This window comes from Anopheles maculipalpis, chromosome 3RL (assembly GCF_943734695.1).
Source record: "Anopheles maculipalpis chromosome 3RL, idAnoMacuDA_375_x, whole genome shotgun sequence".
Classification (NCBI taxonomy): domain Eukaryota; kingdom Metazoa; phylum Arthropoda; class Insecta; order Diptera; family Culicidae; genus Anopheles; species Anopheles maculipalpis.
This window is the reverse complement of record NC_064872.1, coordinates 11,027,616-11,047,007: the sequence shown is the minus strand read 5'-3', so window position 1 is coordinate 11,047,007 and position 19,392 is coordinate 11,027,616. Positions and strand designations below refer to the sequence as shown.

General features: G+C 42.0%; 1 protein-coding gene across 1 annotated transcript; it reads left to right on the top strand.

The window, feature by feature from the left end:
- Positions 1-15,025: 15,025 nt before the first annotated feature.
- LOC126564720 (aspartate aminotransferase, mitochondrial) lies at positions 15,026-18,087 on the top strand. Its single transcript, XM_050221813.1, has 3 exons — positions 15,026-15,173; positions 16,470-16,977; positions 17,354-18,087. Exons 1-3 carry the CDS (start codon positions 15,082-15,084, stop codon positions 18,047-18,049), a joined length of 1,296 nt encoding a protein of 431 aa, XP_050077770.1. The 5' UTR covers positions 15,026-15,081; the 3' UTR covers positions 18,050-18,087.
- The last annotated feature ends 1,305 nt before the right edge of the window (positions 18,088-19,392 follow it).

The window sequence follows — 19,392 nt, the reverse complement described above, 5'->3', positions numbered from 1 at the left end:
ACGATCCCCTTTCACTTCAATAAAGTATGATGTCCTTTGCTGGTAATGAGCATGTCGTTTTTCTCATCGGCAGTTCAATAATTGCATCGGAAAACTATCAAAGTATCCGTTCGTCCATAAATCACCGACAGTCACACACAGAACCAATACCTAAAACCCGAAATCCCAAGGGCAAAGGGAGATTCCAGCACAATACACCACAACACATCGACCATGGCAGAAACTTCTGTAAAAACGCGTACTATAGCACATTTTCTTCTGCATTTGACCGGTTTCCCTGCCCCGTATCTAGCTTATCTTATCACACAAACGGGCTACCGGCTTTCGAGTGAACGGGATGCCATATCACACCTTTTGCGGAATTTCTTTATCCTATCGTTCGTTGCGTTTTCCGATTCTCTTGCCTTTTAGTCTTTGCTTGTTCTGTTTTCTTGTCTTTCTATATTTCTTTACCAAGTGTCTGGAGCATCTTTCTTTCTTTACACTTTCCTTCTATGCTTCCCGATCTGGCCAGCATCGTTTTACTACTGGCCATGTGTGTACACTTACACATTAATGTGTATGGGTGAAGTTTGAAAGCCACACAAAGGAAGCATAAATCCATGCTTCGAGAGGGTCGAAGGACAACACGGACCGCTCGTACGAAAGAAAACAAAATACAAAAAAGATCGTCTTACAAACCACGCTCTCTCTCGCTTGGGTGACGGTTTGAAGAATTTTCTTTCGCTTTTTTTTCTCTCCTTCAATTGCCTTCGTCTTCATTGTTTCATATGCTTTTATGCTGCCCGTTTAGGCTTCCCCCCGTTACCGTTCAATCGGACTGAAATCCTTCCGTTTCGATTCATTTCATCCGTCGTTTCTCGTGCCTCGTTCCGTAATATTTTGTGTGGCTTCCTTTTTGACACTTGCTTCTTTTCGGCTTCGGTTCTCACTCTTGGTTTTGTTTACGTCCCAAAAAGTGCTGTGTGTCTTGAACGCACATTGCCGAAATGCTGTTCTTTCTTCTGTCGAATGCATCTTGGTTGCAGCAGTCCGCAGGCAAAGGCATGCACACCACATGCATGCATTGATGCACGTCCAATAGAATGTGTCTGTAGCGTCAATGATTTTCGAACGGTGGTGTTAGTTGGGCGAAAAAAAAAATCGTTAAAGAACCAAAACGGTCCTTCATTTCGTTTCCGTCGCTCGAGGCAAACAGTAAAAAAAAAAAAACGCCGAAAATCCATTCTGACGACACCTTCGAAACGAAAATTGGTGTAAGAAGCAGCAAAGCAAGCGAATACTAAAATTTTTACACCGAAACGTACTTAAAGCAGCAAACCAAATAGAGACAACAGAACAACCAAGTCGATATGCACATTTTAAAAAAATGTAATGAAGAAATTTAAAAACCAGTCAACTAGAAAGAAACATCAAAGAAACCAATAAGGAAACATTTAAAGATTCTATTTCATCCGAAAGCGAGAAGAATCTTTCCAAAAATGCATCAAAACTACACGCTCTAAATGGGTTAGTACCAAAAACGGAATGGGAAACCAAGACGAACAGCTTATAAATGTCTACGATGAGCTGTATACGACGCCTTTCGGACGCGTATGTCCGGTGAATGCTCCGTGCATTAGAATGGAACGTGAGACGGACAGCAAGTGACAAAAAGACAAATGTCTGCCAGAATTGGACGAAGGGAATTCCTCCTTCATCGTTCGGTACGATTGTGAAGCATGATAGCGCGATTCCAAGATGCTCTTTGGAGATAGTTTTGGAAGTGCGTGTGCGCTGGTGCGCCCAAATAAGGTGGTGTGTAGGAAGGAAGACAAGGGAAAAACGATTGGATTTACAGTAAGCTACTTATTTTTAACACATGAGTATTAATAGAATTATTTGCATCTCTTTTTTATCTGACATATTTTGCTGAATTTCCTTTTTTTCTGTTTTCTTTCTAAAAATCTGTATCGCCAAATATAAGGCTACGAATTATTCTCAATTAACCTCAAACAAATTAGACAAATTAAAGGACGTATTTATTTAAAAAATATAATATACTTCGTGTTGGGAACAATGTATGATCAATCCGTTCGTAATGGTGCTGGATTATCGAGAATTTTTGAGAATTATTGGCAGAGTTAGCACTTAAAACATCAATAATTTGTGACATCAGTTGACTATATTTCTTCTTTTTTTGAATACTGTCGTGTCAAGACATTGCCAGAATTCAAATTAGTTTCAAGTAAACTTGGTCCAAGCGTGCGCTCTTTCGCCTAGTGGCTGTTTCTGACCTCCAAGTGCAATCAGACCTCCAAAGCAATCACTTAGGGGAATATTTTAAATGAATATTTGATTACTGCATTCCCATTGTGGCACGTTGGGCACACATCATATAATGGAATTAAGCATTCACTGAGGGGAAATTGGCATCGGGACTGTGGAATTTTGCGTTCAATTGTGGTTGAACGATACAGTAATTAGAACAAGAAGCTTGTGATATTCGACAATCCATTTGAAAAATTCCACAGAGTAATTCAAAACGTCCATTATATAGAGCGAAACCCTGTAAGTGTGGCATTTTCATCACGTGCCAAAATCATCGAGTCTTTCCGGCTTGGATCATCTTCTTATATTCCTTACCCAGTCGAATTTTCAGTCGCTTTTAAACGAGTCGGATCTACAACTATATCATTGATATGATAGATTTTTAAATTTTCTGCAAATAAAATGTTAAAAAATTAAAAAAATAAATATTAGTATTTAAAACAGCACTTGAAAAACCAAAATTCAGTATCGAGATCAGAACTGACGAAATTTAAAGTGACGAACTTTGTTGCAAGACGCAATCTTTCTACAAGCAAATAAGACAGCGAGAGCTGACGAAAAATTGATATTGACTGTACATCACGCGGTCCACTTCATCCAGCAAATATACGGCGAGAGAAAGATGAGAACAACCACATCCGCGCAGAAGTTCCATCAATCACCGAATTGAAAAGATCGTTCGACCCAAACCGCCTGCCTGGCCGTTGCCAGCGAACATTCAGCGTGGAAATGGAAAAGTAGAAAGAATGAAGCGCGTTAAACCTGGGCAAGGTTCTATGTTCGTTTTTCAGAATCCAAGAAACTCAGATGGGTAATTATGTGATTATGGAGCAATAATTTGGAATCGCTTTGCAGGATTCCCCCTCTAATCAACGCCGCGGGGTTTGTTGTAGTAATTTTGACTCGTTCAGCAGTGTGCGGAGGTTGAACGAGGTTCGAGAGGACCGAGTCGCAAATCCGGACCGGAGTAAGCAATGCAAGGTAGCGGCGGGTCTGGGTCCTTCCTTTCGCCAGCTGTGCGTACGTGTGCTGCACGAGCCTCCCGAGTGATTCTAGGCAATTATTTGGTAGCTTCTGGAGTGCCTCCCTCGGAATAGAAGCTAATAGCATCCTTTAGAGGCGTACTCGACGAGCGGGAATTGGTCTTTTTGGCTGTATCATTCATACGCACAGAAGGAGAGGAGGTTTGGGAATCTATTTCGGATTTTATTGATCGTTCTCCGGGCACACATGCATCATAATGAGGGCGGAAACGCTTAAGACTGTTTATTGAAATGACCGCTTTGCTTACACATCTGTACCAAAGCAATATGCTGCAAATGAATGTTTCCTCATCGTTTTACTTTCCCATTACTCGCACTTCCGCTGTGAGTGCATTCATTAGTCGAGCAAAAAAGCTTAACAACTTTTACGATAGTTGAAATTGCATGAAACAAATTCTTCTGACATTAAGTCTGCTCAAATGCATAAAATGTATACCTTTCCCAGTCCGTCGTTTTATGTTCCAAAAAATGGAAGAAAGCACTCCCACCAATTAGTTTTGTTTCTGCCTTTTGGGAGGAATTAAATCCTTGTGACCGTCACTTTTTGCCGTAAATTGTCCTGCATGTTTGCAAACATTCACACCAGCAGCAGCTGTTGCTGCCCGACATGTCCATCTTAACACCATTGCGGCTTGCCGAAATTATGCATACGTTAGCCACCGGTTTTAACTCGCATTACACCGCAATAAACACCGGCTTGAACCGTAAAAGAAGAAGATTGCCAATTTTCAACCCAACCGAACGGATTCGTTGCAGCAAACCCAAAGGGCATATTCAACGAATTCATTTCTGTGCAAGGATGTGGCAAGGAAACCAGCCAAACTGATTGCTCTCCATTTTACTTTGGTGTCGTTCCGTCCCGGTCCCTGGTGGTAGGTGATACATCAACCGAATGACATCAGAATGGGACACCGATTCGGGTGTCGATGGTAATGCGCAAACACCGACGCGCATAATTTCATCCAGGGTGTGCACAAACAAAAAGCCCCCTTTGCGATCGATATTCATCGATTAGCAATTTTAAGTGTCGAACCTGGCTAACAGAACCTCAACCCGTCCCAGCAACGCTCGAGTCATCCACCAGAAGAACAAAAAAAAAAACCCCAGTAAATGATCCATTCTCACCCATGCTTGCCACTGGTTCATTTCCCGAAAAGGTTTGTGGTGCTAAGTTCGGGATGATATTGATCCGTTTTCAGCCCGGGCAGAAGACGTCTTGCCATAAATTGATACAGAATGCGCAGAAAAATTACCGCGCAGCTCACGGTACGCTTCCTAATAGGGAAATCAGTTGTTGTCTGCATACTTTGGACGGGCCACAGCGATGGGCGAATGCGAAAATTCGCAATGGGTTTCTGGCGGGGAAAATGAAACCTTCGCTCGAGGCTAAATTAGGCATGAACCCATCCTCATTCCAAGGTGGTAACAGGACGATACTCTATATCTCACGCGCACAATCGTAGCGCTGAACCGGGACGGGTGTGAAATCACACCTAATGTCCGCGCCTTTTCCCTCCATCTGCCAGCAACCCATTGCTCATTTTCCGCTTCTACTGATTGCAATCGAAACAGAATCCATACACAAACACACAAAGTCCATGCATTGCAGCAGTAAAGATCGTTTCGAAAACGGTTCCATTTCCACGTTGCCAGGTTTCGTGCCACTTTGCGAAATTGCATATGGATTTGTGTGGTGGTGCTGCAAAGAAAAGACAGTAGAGTTCAATGCGCGGTCGGACGGCAAACCCTTTTTTGGGGGCTTTTGCTGCTGGTGGCTAGGCCATCAGTCGGCACATGAGTATTTTATGTAAAAACATTGTTTTGCAGCACATTGCTACAAACCGGGATCGGGTTTGGCTGTGCGGACGTACTGGAATGATACTCATTCGCAGCCACGTTTTAACTGGAAAGCTGATCGATGGTTGATATTGAAAGGGAGGCACACGGTGTGCTAACGCCAGTTTTTTGGTGGACATAAAACATTATCTTGAGGTGCTCTTTCACGGATTGGAGATGGAAAAGTCTAGCAATTTGGATGAATAATATCTAGTATAATATCTAATACAATAAAAAATATTTTCAAATATTTCTTCGGAGCCATTAATCGGAGCCAGTAAATTAATATAAAATAAAATAAGCTTTATGTAGTTTTTGCTTTGTTTTATTATTTTTATTCAGTTTTTGCGTTCCATCCGAATGACTTTCGTTATTTTAAGCTTAAATTTGTAGACAAAGTATTAAGTGTTTTCAATTGATTTTCACCATCATCCTTCCCATCCTACATTGAACGGTGCCAATTCTTGGACCCCGATAATTTAGAACATTGACGTCTCATACACATCATGCCACATTAATAGACTAATTTTAGGTAATATCCTTAAAGAAACGATCCTTATTTATACGACAAACTTATGTTTACAACACCTCAACTATCACCATATCGTATACGGATAAAATACTCCTCCAAAAATCCTGATCATGTCTCTATTCTCGTTCGATAAAAAGCTACGTTTTGAGGACCAGTTCTGTTTCTAATTTTATATTATTCCAGCCATCAAATGCAGAACTAGACTAAAAAGGTCCGAGGCTTTAACGTCTGGAAGAATTCATCATTGTGGGCTTTAGCTTCAGAGCAACTGAAACATAAAGAACATACCGAACAAGACGGGACAATTTTATACGGAACTCACCGTCCATATGTAAGGCAAATTGCTTTATGTACCAAATCGAAGAATGACGCAACGCCCATCAAAGAAATCCCCAATCAATATCGGTTAATGACCCTTAGAATGACAAGTCAATAGCGTTTTTTTTACGAAACCTTTAGGACCCTAAATAATCATTCGGTAGCAAACGCGGAGCTCTAAACATTTATTTTGAGTACGTCAAAAAAGTACATCCAAACTGCTGCATGATGTCCGAAAATCCAATGTCCATCGTTGTGATCAACAAATTAGCAAGACACATAGTGCCACACCGTGGTGTGATCCCATCGAGTTAAATACGATGTAAAAACGTGACCAACAACATCGCCTTCGAACCGCAACAGAGCAAAAAACAGCATCCCCCGCCGTCAAGATCGTCGGCCTGGATGCTGTTGCCATGCTCTGGCATTACAATTGCGAACAATGGGTACATACGTATATTGGTCTTGATCGTGTTGTGTTCTCCGTTCCCGGTTCCGCCAAAGAGTCGTCCCATTCCATCCAAGCGACGCGAAAAAGCATGGGGAGGAAAAATCGCAAAACACCATCCACTCAGAAGGAATGGCGTAACGATCCGAGGGCGAAACCCAGCGTGTAGAGGGCGATCTACAAGAAGCAAATGAAAGCCCAACACTGAAGACACTGAATAGCGCACTAACGAAGCAGCTAAGGGGTAGAACCCGCTAGAACCCCGTTGGCAGGACGCGCTGCAAAGAAAGGAAAACCGGTTTCCTTTCATTTCACACTAGCTTTTATTCAATTTGGTCGAGGTGTCGTTTTTAACAGATTTCAAACGATTAATTCTCGCTCTTTCCCACTTCACACGCGCACTCGAGGCGCGGTTCTGTTTTTCTTCTGCCGTGATCTGCCACCTTGGTTTTGTTCCTGGTGTGGTACACAGCCACTCTGGATGGGCTATCTTCTTGCTGGTTTTGCCCCACCATCATCGCACGCACCCAAGCACGAGGGCAACCCTTCTACTCGTTGCGTGACTCCTCAGTGATTCGTTCAGCGACGTATGGCTATTTCAATAGGTTCTGAATGTTGCTCTTGCCTGCCAAACGGATTCGTTCCGTGGAGATTGGTTACGATTGGGCTCCATTGGGGAACATTCGCTACGGCCTTATCAAGCTTTTCCCCATCTACGCGTCTTGCACGAGCTTGTACAGGGTGTTATTGATGGAGGACCAAAAATGGTTGAGAAATAGAAGTAATTTGGATTTGAGGAATCAGAAAGGATGTACTAAAATTCGATCGTATAGTAACTCTGCAACTCTACTCAGCAATCCTTGGATAATTGAGGATAGATTCCAAAACAGTTCCACAAAATGTAATATCCACCCTGTAATTGCGGGAGGGAGTATCGTTTTAAAGAGAAAGAACGCAACAGAGCAGCCTCTCGTGACCCGGGCATGATTATTCACCTGAGAATCAGTTAAGCAGCAGCATCATCGACGCCCCTGGGTTCTTGTGGGTTGCGCGAATGGTCCGGAAGAATAACAACTCTCCTCCATCGCGTACCAAGAAAATGAAGCAGGCGCGAAGAAGGCCCACGGAATAATTTATACAAAAAGAAATTAAATTTATCTTCGCTTATTCCACCGCACGTCCGGCCGTGACGTGAGCTTTCAAAAGCCCGGGACACCTCCGCATTAGGCCGCCGTCCATTCCATCCGGACGCGCAATGGATGGTAAGGTCTTTTTTGTTTTTTGTTGGAGATTTTCGGCCGCAATTTAAAGGTCTATTATATTTTATGAGTTTTCTGTCGCTCGTACGAAGTTTTGTACATAGAAGGCAGCACTTGGCCTGGCAGGTTTCGATCTTGTCTTTTTTTTTAAACTTCATTTTCCTGCTCAAACCACACAAAGTTGAACGGAGCGCTTCACACGAATGATGACCACAAACGGTATTTTGAAGATTAAACTCATAAAAGCCACACAAAAAAAGCAGAGATCGGGATACGACACAAAAGGTGTGACGAATACGTAAAAATCACGAATCTTTATTCTCATCTTGAAAAGATTCGGTATCTTTTGGCATCTCAGAATACTGAGCTTGAAAGGAAACGTGCTGGATAGTTTGACTCATTCAACCGACGAGTCAAATTGGTGCACTTGAAGGGTTTAAATCAGAAATTAATGTTTTGAAAAACGTTCGAAGTGAAGAGCTGTTAGGGAAAGGTAATCAAAGGTCATGAATGAATTATTGCATTTGATTGTGTCGAGCTTTTTCACATAGTAGGAACCAGAGTAGTAGGAGAGGGAGACTCTGATCTTCTGTACCATATAAAAAAAAGAATTTGAATCTCTTGAATCTAATTAATGATACCATCCCAGTAAAAATACACTAAGCCAGCTGATGGTGACCCAGTCACCATCACGCTCGAAAATATAAATATTAGAGAAAAACTAAACAAATCAACCAAGCGATCGATCGATTCGGAGGCATCCTCTGGTCTTGAAGAAGATTGGTTCGGAGGTATCTTCCGGTCTCAAACTGTTGAACGGGATAAGGGTACGGCTGAACAACATCATGGCAACACAGATGGCAACGATTTTACCATTGAAAAGATCTTATGGCCCTAGATGTTGGGCAAAATTCGCAACTAATTGGCAGACTTAGCTAGTAGAGAAGTAAATATTTTTTGTATCGCGCCATGCCGCTTCATTTGTACTTTTGATCAACAAACCTTCCATAGGCTAGTAAGTCGTTACTTTGATCGTAACTGTTCTAACAATAAATGTTCCCACGTTTTCTAATTATTCAATGTATTAACTATCAGTCAATCGCCTTTGTTGACCACAGAATCACTGAAAAAAGTCTCCAATAGCGATTTGGCCACTTTTACTGTTGGGTAGTGAGCTCGAGTGCCGTCCCGGTGACTCACCTGAATAAAGTGAGGACTCTGAACGTGCTTTTCTATTTCAAAAATGTAACTCTTCGCACTCTTCGAGCTCTTCATCCGCACGAGGTAGCTCTTCGCCCTCACGAGGCAGCTCCTCGCCATCTTAGAGCTATTCGCCCTCACGAGGTAGCTCTTCGCACTCAATGATCGCGGAGCTATCTGGAGGCTTTTCCTCCCACATGAGACCAGTAGCACGCTGCTCTTTAAATTTTTGTCTCGAGCGCACTCAGCTGCACATATCCAATTGATATATTGATTAGACGTAAAAGTCTTCTACTGAGTATCAAAAAATAAATAAATCAATCAAAAAGAGAGACTTCCCCACCGGCTGCACTTGCCCATCGATGGCATTTGTTTGATGCAATAATAGTTTATTAACTGTTCATAAGCCATGGACCTCAATCATTGCTAAAGGTACGATACTAGATAAGTTACGATAATGTCCAACAATGCCGATTGTATTAAACATCGCAAAATAAATCGATGACCAAAACATTGCCAAGAAAAGAAAAAAACAAGATACATTATCTCTTTCACATGTCTTTCACCTAAATTGCTTGGTTAAAATTTATTGGGTAATATTTTCAAATTCGACTGATTCCGAAAACTCCCATTTTGCCCACATTTCGCGCCCCAAAACGAATGCAAATGAGAGAATACTGCAGATCAAACTGGCGAATAATGACACATTTAAATTTTCCAAACTACCCATAACCGACGCCACATCATGTCCATCGAAAACACCCGTTTGCCCGTTGAGTTATGAATATGAATGTTTCCATTTTTACAATTTTTTTACTCCCCATGCCTGCCTGTTATGCGCTCGAAATCAACACCCGCTGTTTGGATGACGGGGACCGCCAAATAAGGCGGTACGTTTGGGACATGAGCGCCCGCGATGAGTGGCTTTGAATTTTCGGCGTATAGAAAAATGGGAATTTGTTTGGTTTCATCTTTGTTCCGTCCCGTCAGCTCTGAACATTTCCATATTTCCGATTCGAACCGATCGATTCGAGGGTAACTTTAATTTGCTACTGGCCTCCTACACACACACACACACCCACCCCAAAATAGCGCACACACCGAACACGAGAAACCTTAGCAACTTATCCAAAACATAATAGAAAAGAAGCAATCTTTACCACTAAACCACCAATTTCGCAACGGTGTCAGCCTTTTATTTCTTGTTCTGTGCGTTTCGATTCGGGTTCCCCAGTCCGGCCCGGTTTCCACCACGGTTACCACCGAAAGTGTTCCGATTGTTGGCATTCATATTGTTTCGCCCACCGCCACCGCCACCGCCGCCGCCACCACCACCACCCGCGCCTCCGCCACCGCCCCGACCCTGGTTCTGGTTCCGTCCGCCCTTGTTCATCTCGGCCCGGCTGCGCGACTTCGACTGCATGTCCTCCTTCACCATGTCAATTACTTCATCCGGGATGCGCAGATACTTGATCGTGCTGCCCCGGATATAACATTCGGGCATACGCCAAAACTTATCACCATCCTGTTGGGGTGATGGAGGAGACAAATGGCAAATGAGTAAACCTAATGCTGTGCACCCCGGTTGCTCAACATCTTCGCTGAAATGCTTACCTTTGAAGTGCAGATGACCTCCCGCAGATTAATGTTCATCCAGGTGTCACAGCTCACCAGGTGTCCGTTGTATGTTTCGCCATTTTTTAGCTCCACCAACTGCCGATGCACACGCCCGGCAAACGTACGAACAGCAAGGGAAAGGAACAAACGAAATGAAGCGAATAATGTAGTATCTTTATGAGCCACATTGACAACCGATCCGTGGTGAATGAATAGAGCCCGCGTCTCTAATGGAGATCTTCCTACCGCGAAATGATCGTCGATAGGATGCGTCACATCTTGCGATGGCGTTAAAGCGCTCACACAACAACTAAAAAAAATGGCAATCTGCTTGGGTATAGTAGAGAGCTTTTTTATCATTACGAATATCAATGAAAATGTGTTCCTTTCGTTCGAGCAAAAGCATTAAAAATATGCTAAACTAAGAGAAAATTAAAATGGTGTTAAGAAAGCTAAAGAAACCATGTTTTTCGGTGATAAATTATAAAGTTAACATTAATGTAGCGTAAAGAAGATGTAGAGATTTAAACCATAGATATTTCAAAGTTTTAGGAGGATTGTGAAATATAAAAAAGATGTTTGAAAAAAAAAATTGGGTGGTTGTTTATATTAAATGAACAAAAAAAATTTTTTAAACGTTTCACGAAAACGTTAGAAACAATTTCAAAGGAAAGTTTGTTCTTTTATTCATTCTTGCCCAGATATCAAATGTACATGTGGGATGTAAATTAATTAATACATTAGATATGTTAGGGTAAATTATTATATTAATTAAAAATTCATTCTCTTTAACGCTCCTACTAAGGTCACGCTGGAGATTTAATGGCTTACTACACTTTCTGATACCATGTAGTTGGATAGTCAGTCCTCGCTACGGGAACGGTCCAGATGGGATTTGAACGCCGTCCCTGCCGTGTTGGCTGAACCCCTCAGATAATATAACATTATTTTAGGTAGTTAGATAATTTATGATAAAAAATTACATTAGCTCGAAGGAAATTTTAAAAAAATTTCCTGCCCTGCCCTGCCTTGACGACCGGCCATTTCTGGCATCTTTAATCTGATTTCACCAGTAACTGGATAGTCATTACTACATTTGGACTAAAAACCTCTTTTTTCGACCGTCAAATATTTTACTTATACCAATTCAACGATTCAACCTACTTCTACATTATATTTGATGTTTCGATATTTAAAAAAATGTAATACAGCTAGGAATGTATTACATTAACAATAATACACCAAATTTCTTCAACTCCTTTAAAATTCATTAGTCGAGGTCTGTGCTGATACATACCTTCAGTACCAATTTACAATTGTGTGTTAGAACTGACACTCTCACACCCGAGGAATCCAGGTTCATAGACCAACTAAATCATCTACCCGTATTTTTCCTTCTTGGCTACACGACTTCCAGGGTCATGCCAGCCACTGAATGGCTTACTAGAGTAGTCGATAACCCCTTAGTTCAACAGTCAGTCCTCATGACGGTGGAACGATCCGGATGGGATATGTATTCCGGACCAGCCACCTGCCATGGACCCGGATTTATTATGCAGCTCGGGGTGACATCAAGCAAAGGAATCCGAAAGTGTAGTTTGTACAATTTTGTGGGTTTTTTTTTGGAGCTAGCTACGAGTGAACGGTAGAGAGCTATAGCTAAGCTGTATAGTCAATTATTTTTGGGGCATACGGCTACGGTAATAGCCGGTCGGCCATTAAACAACTTAGCATTAGCTGTCGGCTTCTTGGCATTTCGAAACATCATGGCTTCATGCGGAGCACAATACAGACTAATGAATAAAAAAGACATATGACTCATTACCAATAGCAGAACAGAAAACCTTATACTTCCCGAAGAATAAGGCAACGATTCACGTATTTTTAATATCACTGATTCATTAAAACTAAAACTAATATGAACCCAGTCTTACCATAGGATGACTCTGTGCTGTTTTGAGTAGAGATAGTGGTAGCTAAAAGAGAAGTAAATAGAACATGTGTATGATTAAAGCTTCCTGTCCTTCCTAATGCACATGGCAGTGTAGTATATTTACCATATTAGATTCTTAATTTTACACGATTTTACAAAAAAATCACGAATGTTGAGCGGCAAATCGAATTCTTGTTTTCAAAACAAAACTTTCGCAAAATGACATTTGTTTATTGTGGTTTGACAGCTGGAAGTACGGCAGCAAAATCAAGAAAATTTTACTACGTGTTTTCTCTGTCAAGCAAGCAGAGCAAACAATTAAGATATTAAAATTAAAATATAAAATTTTAGATATGTATAAGTTGAAACATGCTCAAGTGAATTAGATTTGTCACAAAAATTTACAATTTCTGGAAAGCAAGTCGCCAAAATACATCTCTAAGGCATATGAACCGAAAAGTGGAAATGCTAAAAAGCCGTTAAAAATAGCGAGCAAAATAGCACAACATTAACAGATATTTTCTGCTGTAATAACTTGGGGAATTCGCCACCACAACAATTTGTTTGATAAGTAGACTGCAAGCTGCTCAGGATCTCGGAAAGGACTATGATCCGGTTTCCTGTATAAAATCTGAATCTTCCCACATGCTACCATAAAATAGTGCTAAACCAAAGTCATCAACGGCAGCTTCCGGAGTTTTCTTTTCACCACGATTTCAAGTACAAGGATAAAAAACTACATATTTTGTGATTTCATGACCCTTAAGATTCTTTAATGCATTGAAATGAGTTCATAATATTATTATTCAACATTCTTCCTAAGCAGCTCATCAATCGTGTCTTTTCATCTCAGTAGCCCCTTTCTGGCATGAATTGAGTTCTCTGTGTTTTCATTATCGCTACCAGTATGACCTTTTTTCATTTCGAGAATTATAATGTAGTTCTTGTTCTTCAGTTCTAAACCCTAAAAAGGTGTGTGAGGGGTTTCTTATCCCTTATATTATATTACACAGTGGCCTTAACGATTTGCCCAGATCGGCAGCTACTGGAACGACACCGCAGACATGTGATGCGCTTCAATAATCTTGTAGCACTTAGTGGGAGCAACAAGTACTTCATATTCCGAGTTGATAGACTTTTCGCCTTTGTCTGCAGCAAACCCCAGCCTGTGAAGGAACCGCTTAAGGGCTTCATCGCGTTTAGCCACTCCTATAATCAGGATCTCCACTCCCAATCGGTGAACCAGTATTTCTAGCGTCTTCATCAGATGTGTGCCCAACCCTAGGTTCCTGTAGGGTTCGTCCACGTGCACACCGTAAATGGTGACGGCCGTATGACCCAATGCGACATCAAACCGGAAAAAGATGTAACCCACCGGATAGAAGGTAGATGGATCGTAAGCGATCATGTATCGTGCCCATTTGAGGAACATATCCGTGTACGAATTGTTTTTCTGCCAACGGAATCCAAACTGTTGATACTTCTGTTTCAAGTTGCGCTCAGCCAGAAGGTAAGCCCATTCCATGAACGATCGCTGCATATCTTGCATCCTTTTGGTTATGATTTGCAGTTCCGCGTAGTTGCCGTCCCCGCTTTGACGCTTGTATCGAAATACACGACACTCCGGAATGGCATCGTCGAGATTCGCAATTTTTGTTGCCAACGCCATGTACTGCTTTTGAAATTTGGCGTAGTGTGCTTCACTGATTTCTGCCGGCAGGAAACGTTTGAGCATTTTGTTAGCCACAGTTTTAGATTGTTGAACTGCTAAAAACACTTTGATACTGATGCGCCATCCGATTGCGACAATCCATTTTGAAGACCTTTGTTCAGATTTCGTGGAAGCTGGCGGTTCCTTTGAATTTGAACGCTATTGTGCTCCTCATAGTTGAGTTGTTTCCCATGAAAAGAGTAAACAGATGCCTTAAATTTGAAAGTGTACATACGAAAATATTTTTTTTGTTAAACTATTATAACTCAAGAACGAATTTATCATTGCTGTATATTGTTGTAAGTCCATATTCGCATAGAATTAATTCAAAGCAATTTAGATTTCTTTTCATTTTGCAACGCGCGCGCTCTGCCCGCAAAAAAATCAGCTGTCAATGTCAAAGATCATCTGTGCAAGGTTGGACCATGAACAGCTGTGCTACCACAAGCGAACGAACCGCGTTTTTTTGTTATTCAATTGTTTTGTAACGACAGTAAATAAGAAGAAACTAATTTGTTTATTTGTTTTTATATAATACAAAACATTCTGATGGCAATGTGCAGAAAAAAACATACTTTTTGGGAAATACAAATCCATTTGGAGTGTCTGTCAATATATTTTCCAACATGGCCACCAGTCCAATGTTGACGTTGTGATCTGTCACCCTTTCCATCTTTGTCAAAAGCGGTCCGTGTTTTGATAACGCTCTGATAACGATTCGCACTATCGGTGAGTTGAAAAACCTGCAGGAAGCGCAAAGCAAACGATCAAAGCTTGTCGGGTCGGGTGTAATCTCCCCTCATCGTGTGGTGCTTCACTGTTGGTCTTTTGTTTTCCAGTTATTTCCAGCTTCTCTCGGTGAAAGCGGTAAAAGATGGCCTGCTCGAAAGCACTCCAGCGCAGCTCAGCTGTTTTGTTGCGAAATGTACTGCCAGCCCAAGGTCAGCTGGCCGCAGTACGGGCCAGGTAAGCATATCTTCTATCACCGGCAACATTATTCGTGCGTGTATCGGGGGGGTCTTGTGAAAGGGCATTAGCATTCAGGGTCAGGCGCGATATTAGTGACCTTCGGCTGAATTGGCAAGGTCACCGACGGTCAGTTGACGGAACCGTGATCATTTTCGAAAATCCCCCTCCGCTAGCCGAACGCACTGTTGATGACGTTGATGAGATGGTATTTATGGATCAACGATTACCTAACGGCAATGAGAGTATGGTCAAGTTTTCTAGTGGATGCTTAAAAGATGCAAACTAAAAATAACCCGGTGAGAGTAAAACCTTGCACGAAAGGTAAAATGTGTAATGCTGGAAATGTATCTTAATGTACTGTGTATCTCTTATATTTTGCACTCGGCAGATTAGCCGATTACACAACATGGCTTTAATCCTTCCAATTTGTCTCACAGTTAGTTGCTTTTGCTATGCTAATCTATTATCAGGCATAATTTGAATGACATTGCTAAATGGTTTGTTAACCTTTTCATCTAGCAAAGCTATCAGTAGGTGTGAATGAGAGATATTATGTTATCTTGCAGATGCAGCAGTAGATAATGCTCTAAACAAACATGTTCAACCAATGTGTGCTCTAACAGGATAATCAAATACACATGCAGATTTACATTTATTTGTTTATATTAGTGATGGATTCTCTGGAACGCTTCCATGGTTTCGATCCGGTTCCGGATGATTCCAACGGTTCCGGGCGGTTCCGGGCGGTTCCAGTCGGTTCCGACAGTACCGGAAGAATTGGTTGCACTTACCTATTAGAACTGGTTCCGATGTTATGTGGAATCATCCTGGACCAGTTTCGTTTTTTTTCTATTTTTTACAATCGGTATAATCTACCTACCAAGTTAGGATGGGGCGGCCCGGTGGTTGGGTGCCGGGAGATGGACCGGGGTTCAAATCTCATCCTGGCCGTTCGCCCGGAGTGAGAACTGACTATCCAACTGCGCGGTATCAATTAGCTGATCGTTATGTCAAGAAAAAGAAGAAGCAAGCCATTTGATGGCCGGTGTGATCAAGAAGTTCATTTAGCCAAGAAGAGATCCCCGAGAAATCCCGAGACAGGGCCCTATATCCATTCCAACTTCAAACAGCTTGGTGTGCGATTATCTCGTCACAGGATGTAGAATTCCCTCCATGAAGAGGGCTCCAACAACATTTCCCCTTAGATCCACAAAAAATCCATCGCTAAGACGTAGCTAGTTTAGCAAACCCTTTTTTGATAATTAATTCGTCAAATTTATTACTATTTTCCAGCTCTTGGTGGAGCGGTGTACAGATGGGCCCACCGGACGTTATTCTCGGCGTAACGGAAGCGTACAAGCGTGACACGAACCCGAAAAAGATTAATCTGGGCGTCGGTGCGTACCGCGACGATAGCGGGAAACCATTCGTACTGCCCAGCGTGAAAAAGGCCGAAAAGCGGCTGGCTGAGAAGCAGCTTGATCACGAATATTCACCGATCGGTGGTACGGCGGAATTTTGCAAACACAGCATCTTGCTTGCGCTGGGCGACTCGAGCGAGCACGTGGCAAATGGGCTGAATGCAACGGTGCAGGGCATCAGTGGAACCGGTGCACTGCGTATCGGTGGTGCGTTTCTGGCCAGCTTCTTCCCCGGCCCGAAGGACATTTATTTACCGACCCCGTCCTGGGGTAACCATGGACCAATCTTCCGCCATTCGGGGTTGAATGTCAAGTCGTACCGCTATTACGATCCGTCGACCTGTGGGTTCGATTTTGCTGGAGCGCTGGAAGATCTTTCGGTAAGTGAAGCGCCGCTTTCAATGACGAAAGCCGTACTATTATCGCGCTTTCATAGTGAAGTGGTATTACGAATCAAATATAGGGTTAAATAGCACATGGTGCTACGTCAGAATGCGGCGCATTATCAGTTGAACGCGATCTGGAGCATATTGTTGTGGCCTCGCGAGAGGATGTTGTTTTTGCTTGGTGTTGTTTGCACCGCTTTTGTTGTCTGATGCAATGGGGCGATGGTGTATGAGGGTTGTTTTTAAATTATTTGTCTGGGACGATTTTCTTTGCCTTTTTTTATTTATTTATAATTAATCATGACGGTGAAATTTTTGTCTTTTTTGATACTAAAATTTGTAAAATATTTTTTTACTTTTTCAATTGCAGAAAATTCCGGAAAAATCCATAGTATTACTGCATGCCTGTGCACACAACCCGACTGGTGTAGATCCAAAACCGGAACAGTGGGCCGAAATGTCGACCCTCATCAAGAAGCGCAACCTGTTCCCGTTCTTCGACATGGCTTACCAAGGCTTCGCGAGTGGTGACGTCGACAAGGACGCGCTGGCAGTGCGTGCCTTCCTGCGCGACGGACACCAGATTGCGTTGGCCCAGAGCTTCGCCAAGAATATGGGTCTGTACGGTGAACGTGCGGGAGCATTTTCTTTGGTCACCGGTAGCAAGGACGAGGCGGATCGTACAATGTCTCAGATCAAGATTCTTATTCGTCCGATGTACTCGAATCCACCGATTCATGGTGCACGTCTGGTGGCTGAAATTCTAGGCGACAAGCAACTGCGCCAGGAGTGGCTCGGTGATGTGAAGCTGATGGCCGATCGTATCATCTCCGTACGCTCGACGCTGCGTAACAACCTGAAAGAGCTCGGATCGTCGCGCAACTGGTCTCACATTACTGACCAGATTGGCATGTTCTGTTTCACGGGCATGAACCAGCAACAGTGCGAGCGTTTGACGAAAGAGTTCAGCGTGTATCTAACAAAGGATGGCCGTATTTCGATGGCAGGCGTCACTTCCAAGAATGTGGCGTATTTGGCCGAAGCCATCCATGCCGTAACGAAGTAGATCTACCGACAGTTTGAAGATCGAATCAATCCGACGATCAACACAGCTGCGACATGGTCAATGCATTTAGAATGCATTTTCTTTATTAATGAACTACAGTGCTTTAACCATTTCTGGAATCAAATCCACTCACGCAATCCGTTGCATGCAGAAATATGCGTACGTATTTAGGAAACGCATTTGTTTTTGTATCCCCTTTTCTATATACTATAGCACCTTTAGTGTCTTAATTTATGCAATGCGTAAAAAATATACGTGTCCATATGAGATTCCGTGTGCGGACACATTGCACCAGCAAAGAAAACAAAAAATGATGTGAAATTAGAAATTACAACGAGCTTTTGTTCATATCAATGAAATTGATGGGCACCAAAGGCTTTTTTGTTGTTGTTTTTTTTTTGGAGATCTTTATCTAGATGCCTTTTTTACTCTTTCAGGACATTTCTTGCACATTAAAAATGCACGCCTTGACTATTATGTATGAGCGTTAAAACAACACAGTTACAAGATGAATAGAAACGGTAGTGGAATTGTGTAAAGAAAAGCTCGAACCAGATGTATTTAAACAAAAATAAATGACTGCTGGTAGCATAACGTCTCTGAACGCATCACTGCCTTGAAACGAATCGTTGAGCAGATGATTTGTTGTGTGTGTACATCCGAAATTCAAGCGTAAATTTCCTCCTGAGGTTGTAGTGCCAAAGAAAAATATTAAATACATCTTCAAAAGGTCTCGAATGAGTTCTGCTCATCAGTTTTGCTCCGGAATTGTACCAACCATTGTAGAGTTTCTTTGGATCTAACTTTGTTAATTAATGCCACTCATTGCCATTACGAAATCCCGCCTAACGTTTCGGTAAAATGCATCATATGATTGAATGTTTCCCTGTGAGTCATCACTTAGCGATTATGTGATATAAAAAATGCTTCGAGTAATCAGTGTCTCTGTATAATTGATTGATAGTAGATTATCACAAATTGAAGAACTCATTTTGTCGTAAAACATGGTATACGAATATAATTAGTCATATATTCTCCTTGTATACATCCAAATCCATTCATCATTTAGCAACCAACCGTCGAGGGTTAAAATTTGTACATTTGCAAATTTCGTTTGTCTAAGCAGTCGAAGATTGTCTCAATTTTTCGGGGCAAGAGCTCAGGTCAAAATTTGTGATTATTTTGTAAAGAATTTTGCACCATCAGGAGTGTTCAATTATATCATACTTAGAGTACTATTCTACTTTTAAAGGTTTATTGTTCAACATTGGTCTAGGAGGTTTCATGTCCAGTCTTGTCCAGAGGTTTGTGACATCCAGTACACAAATTTTATCCGATCTATG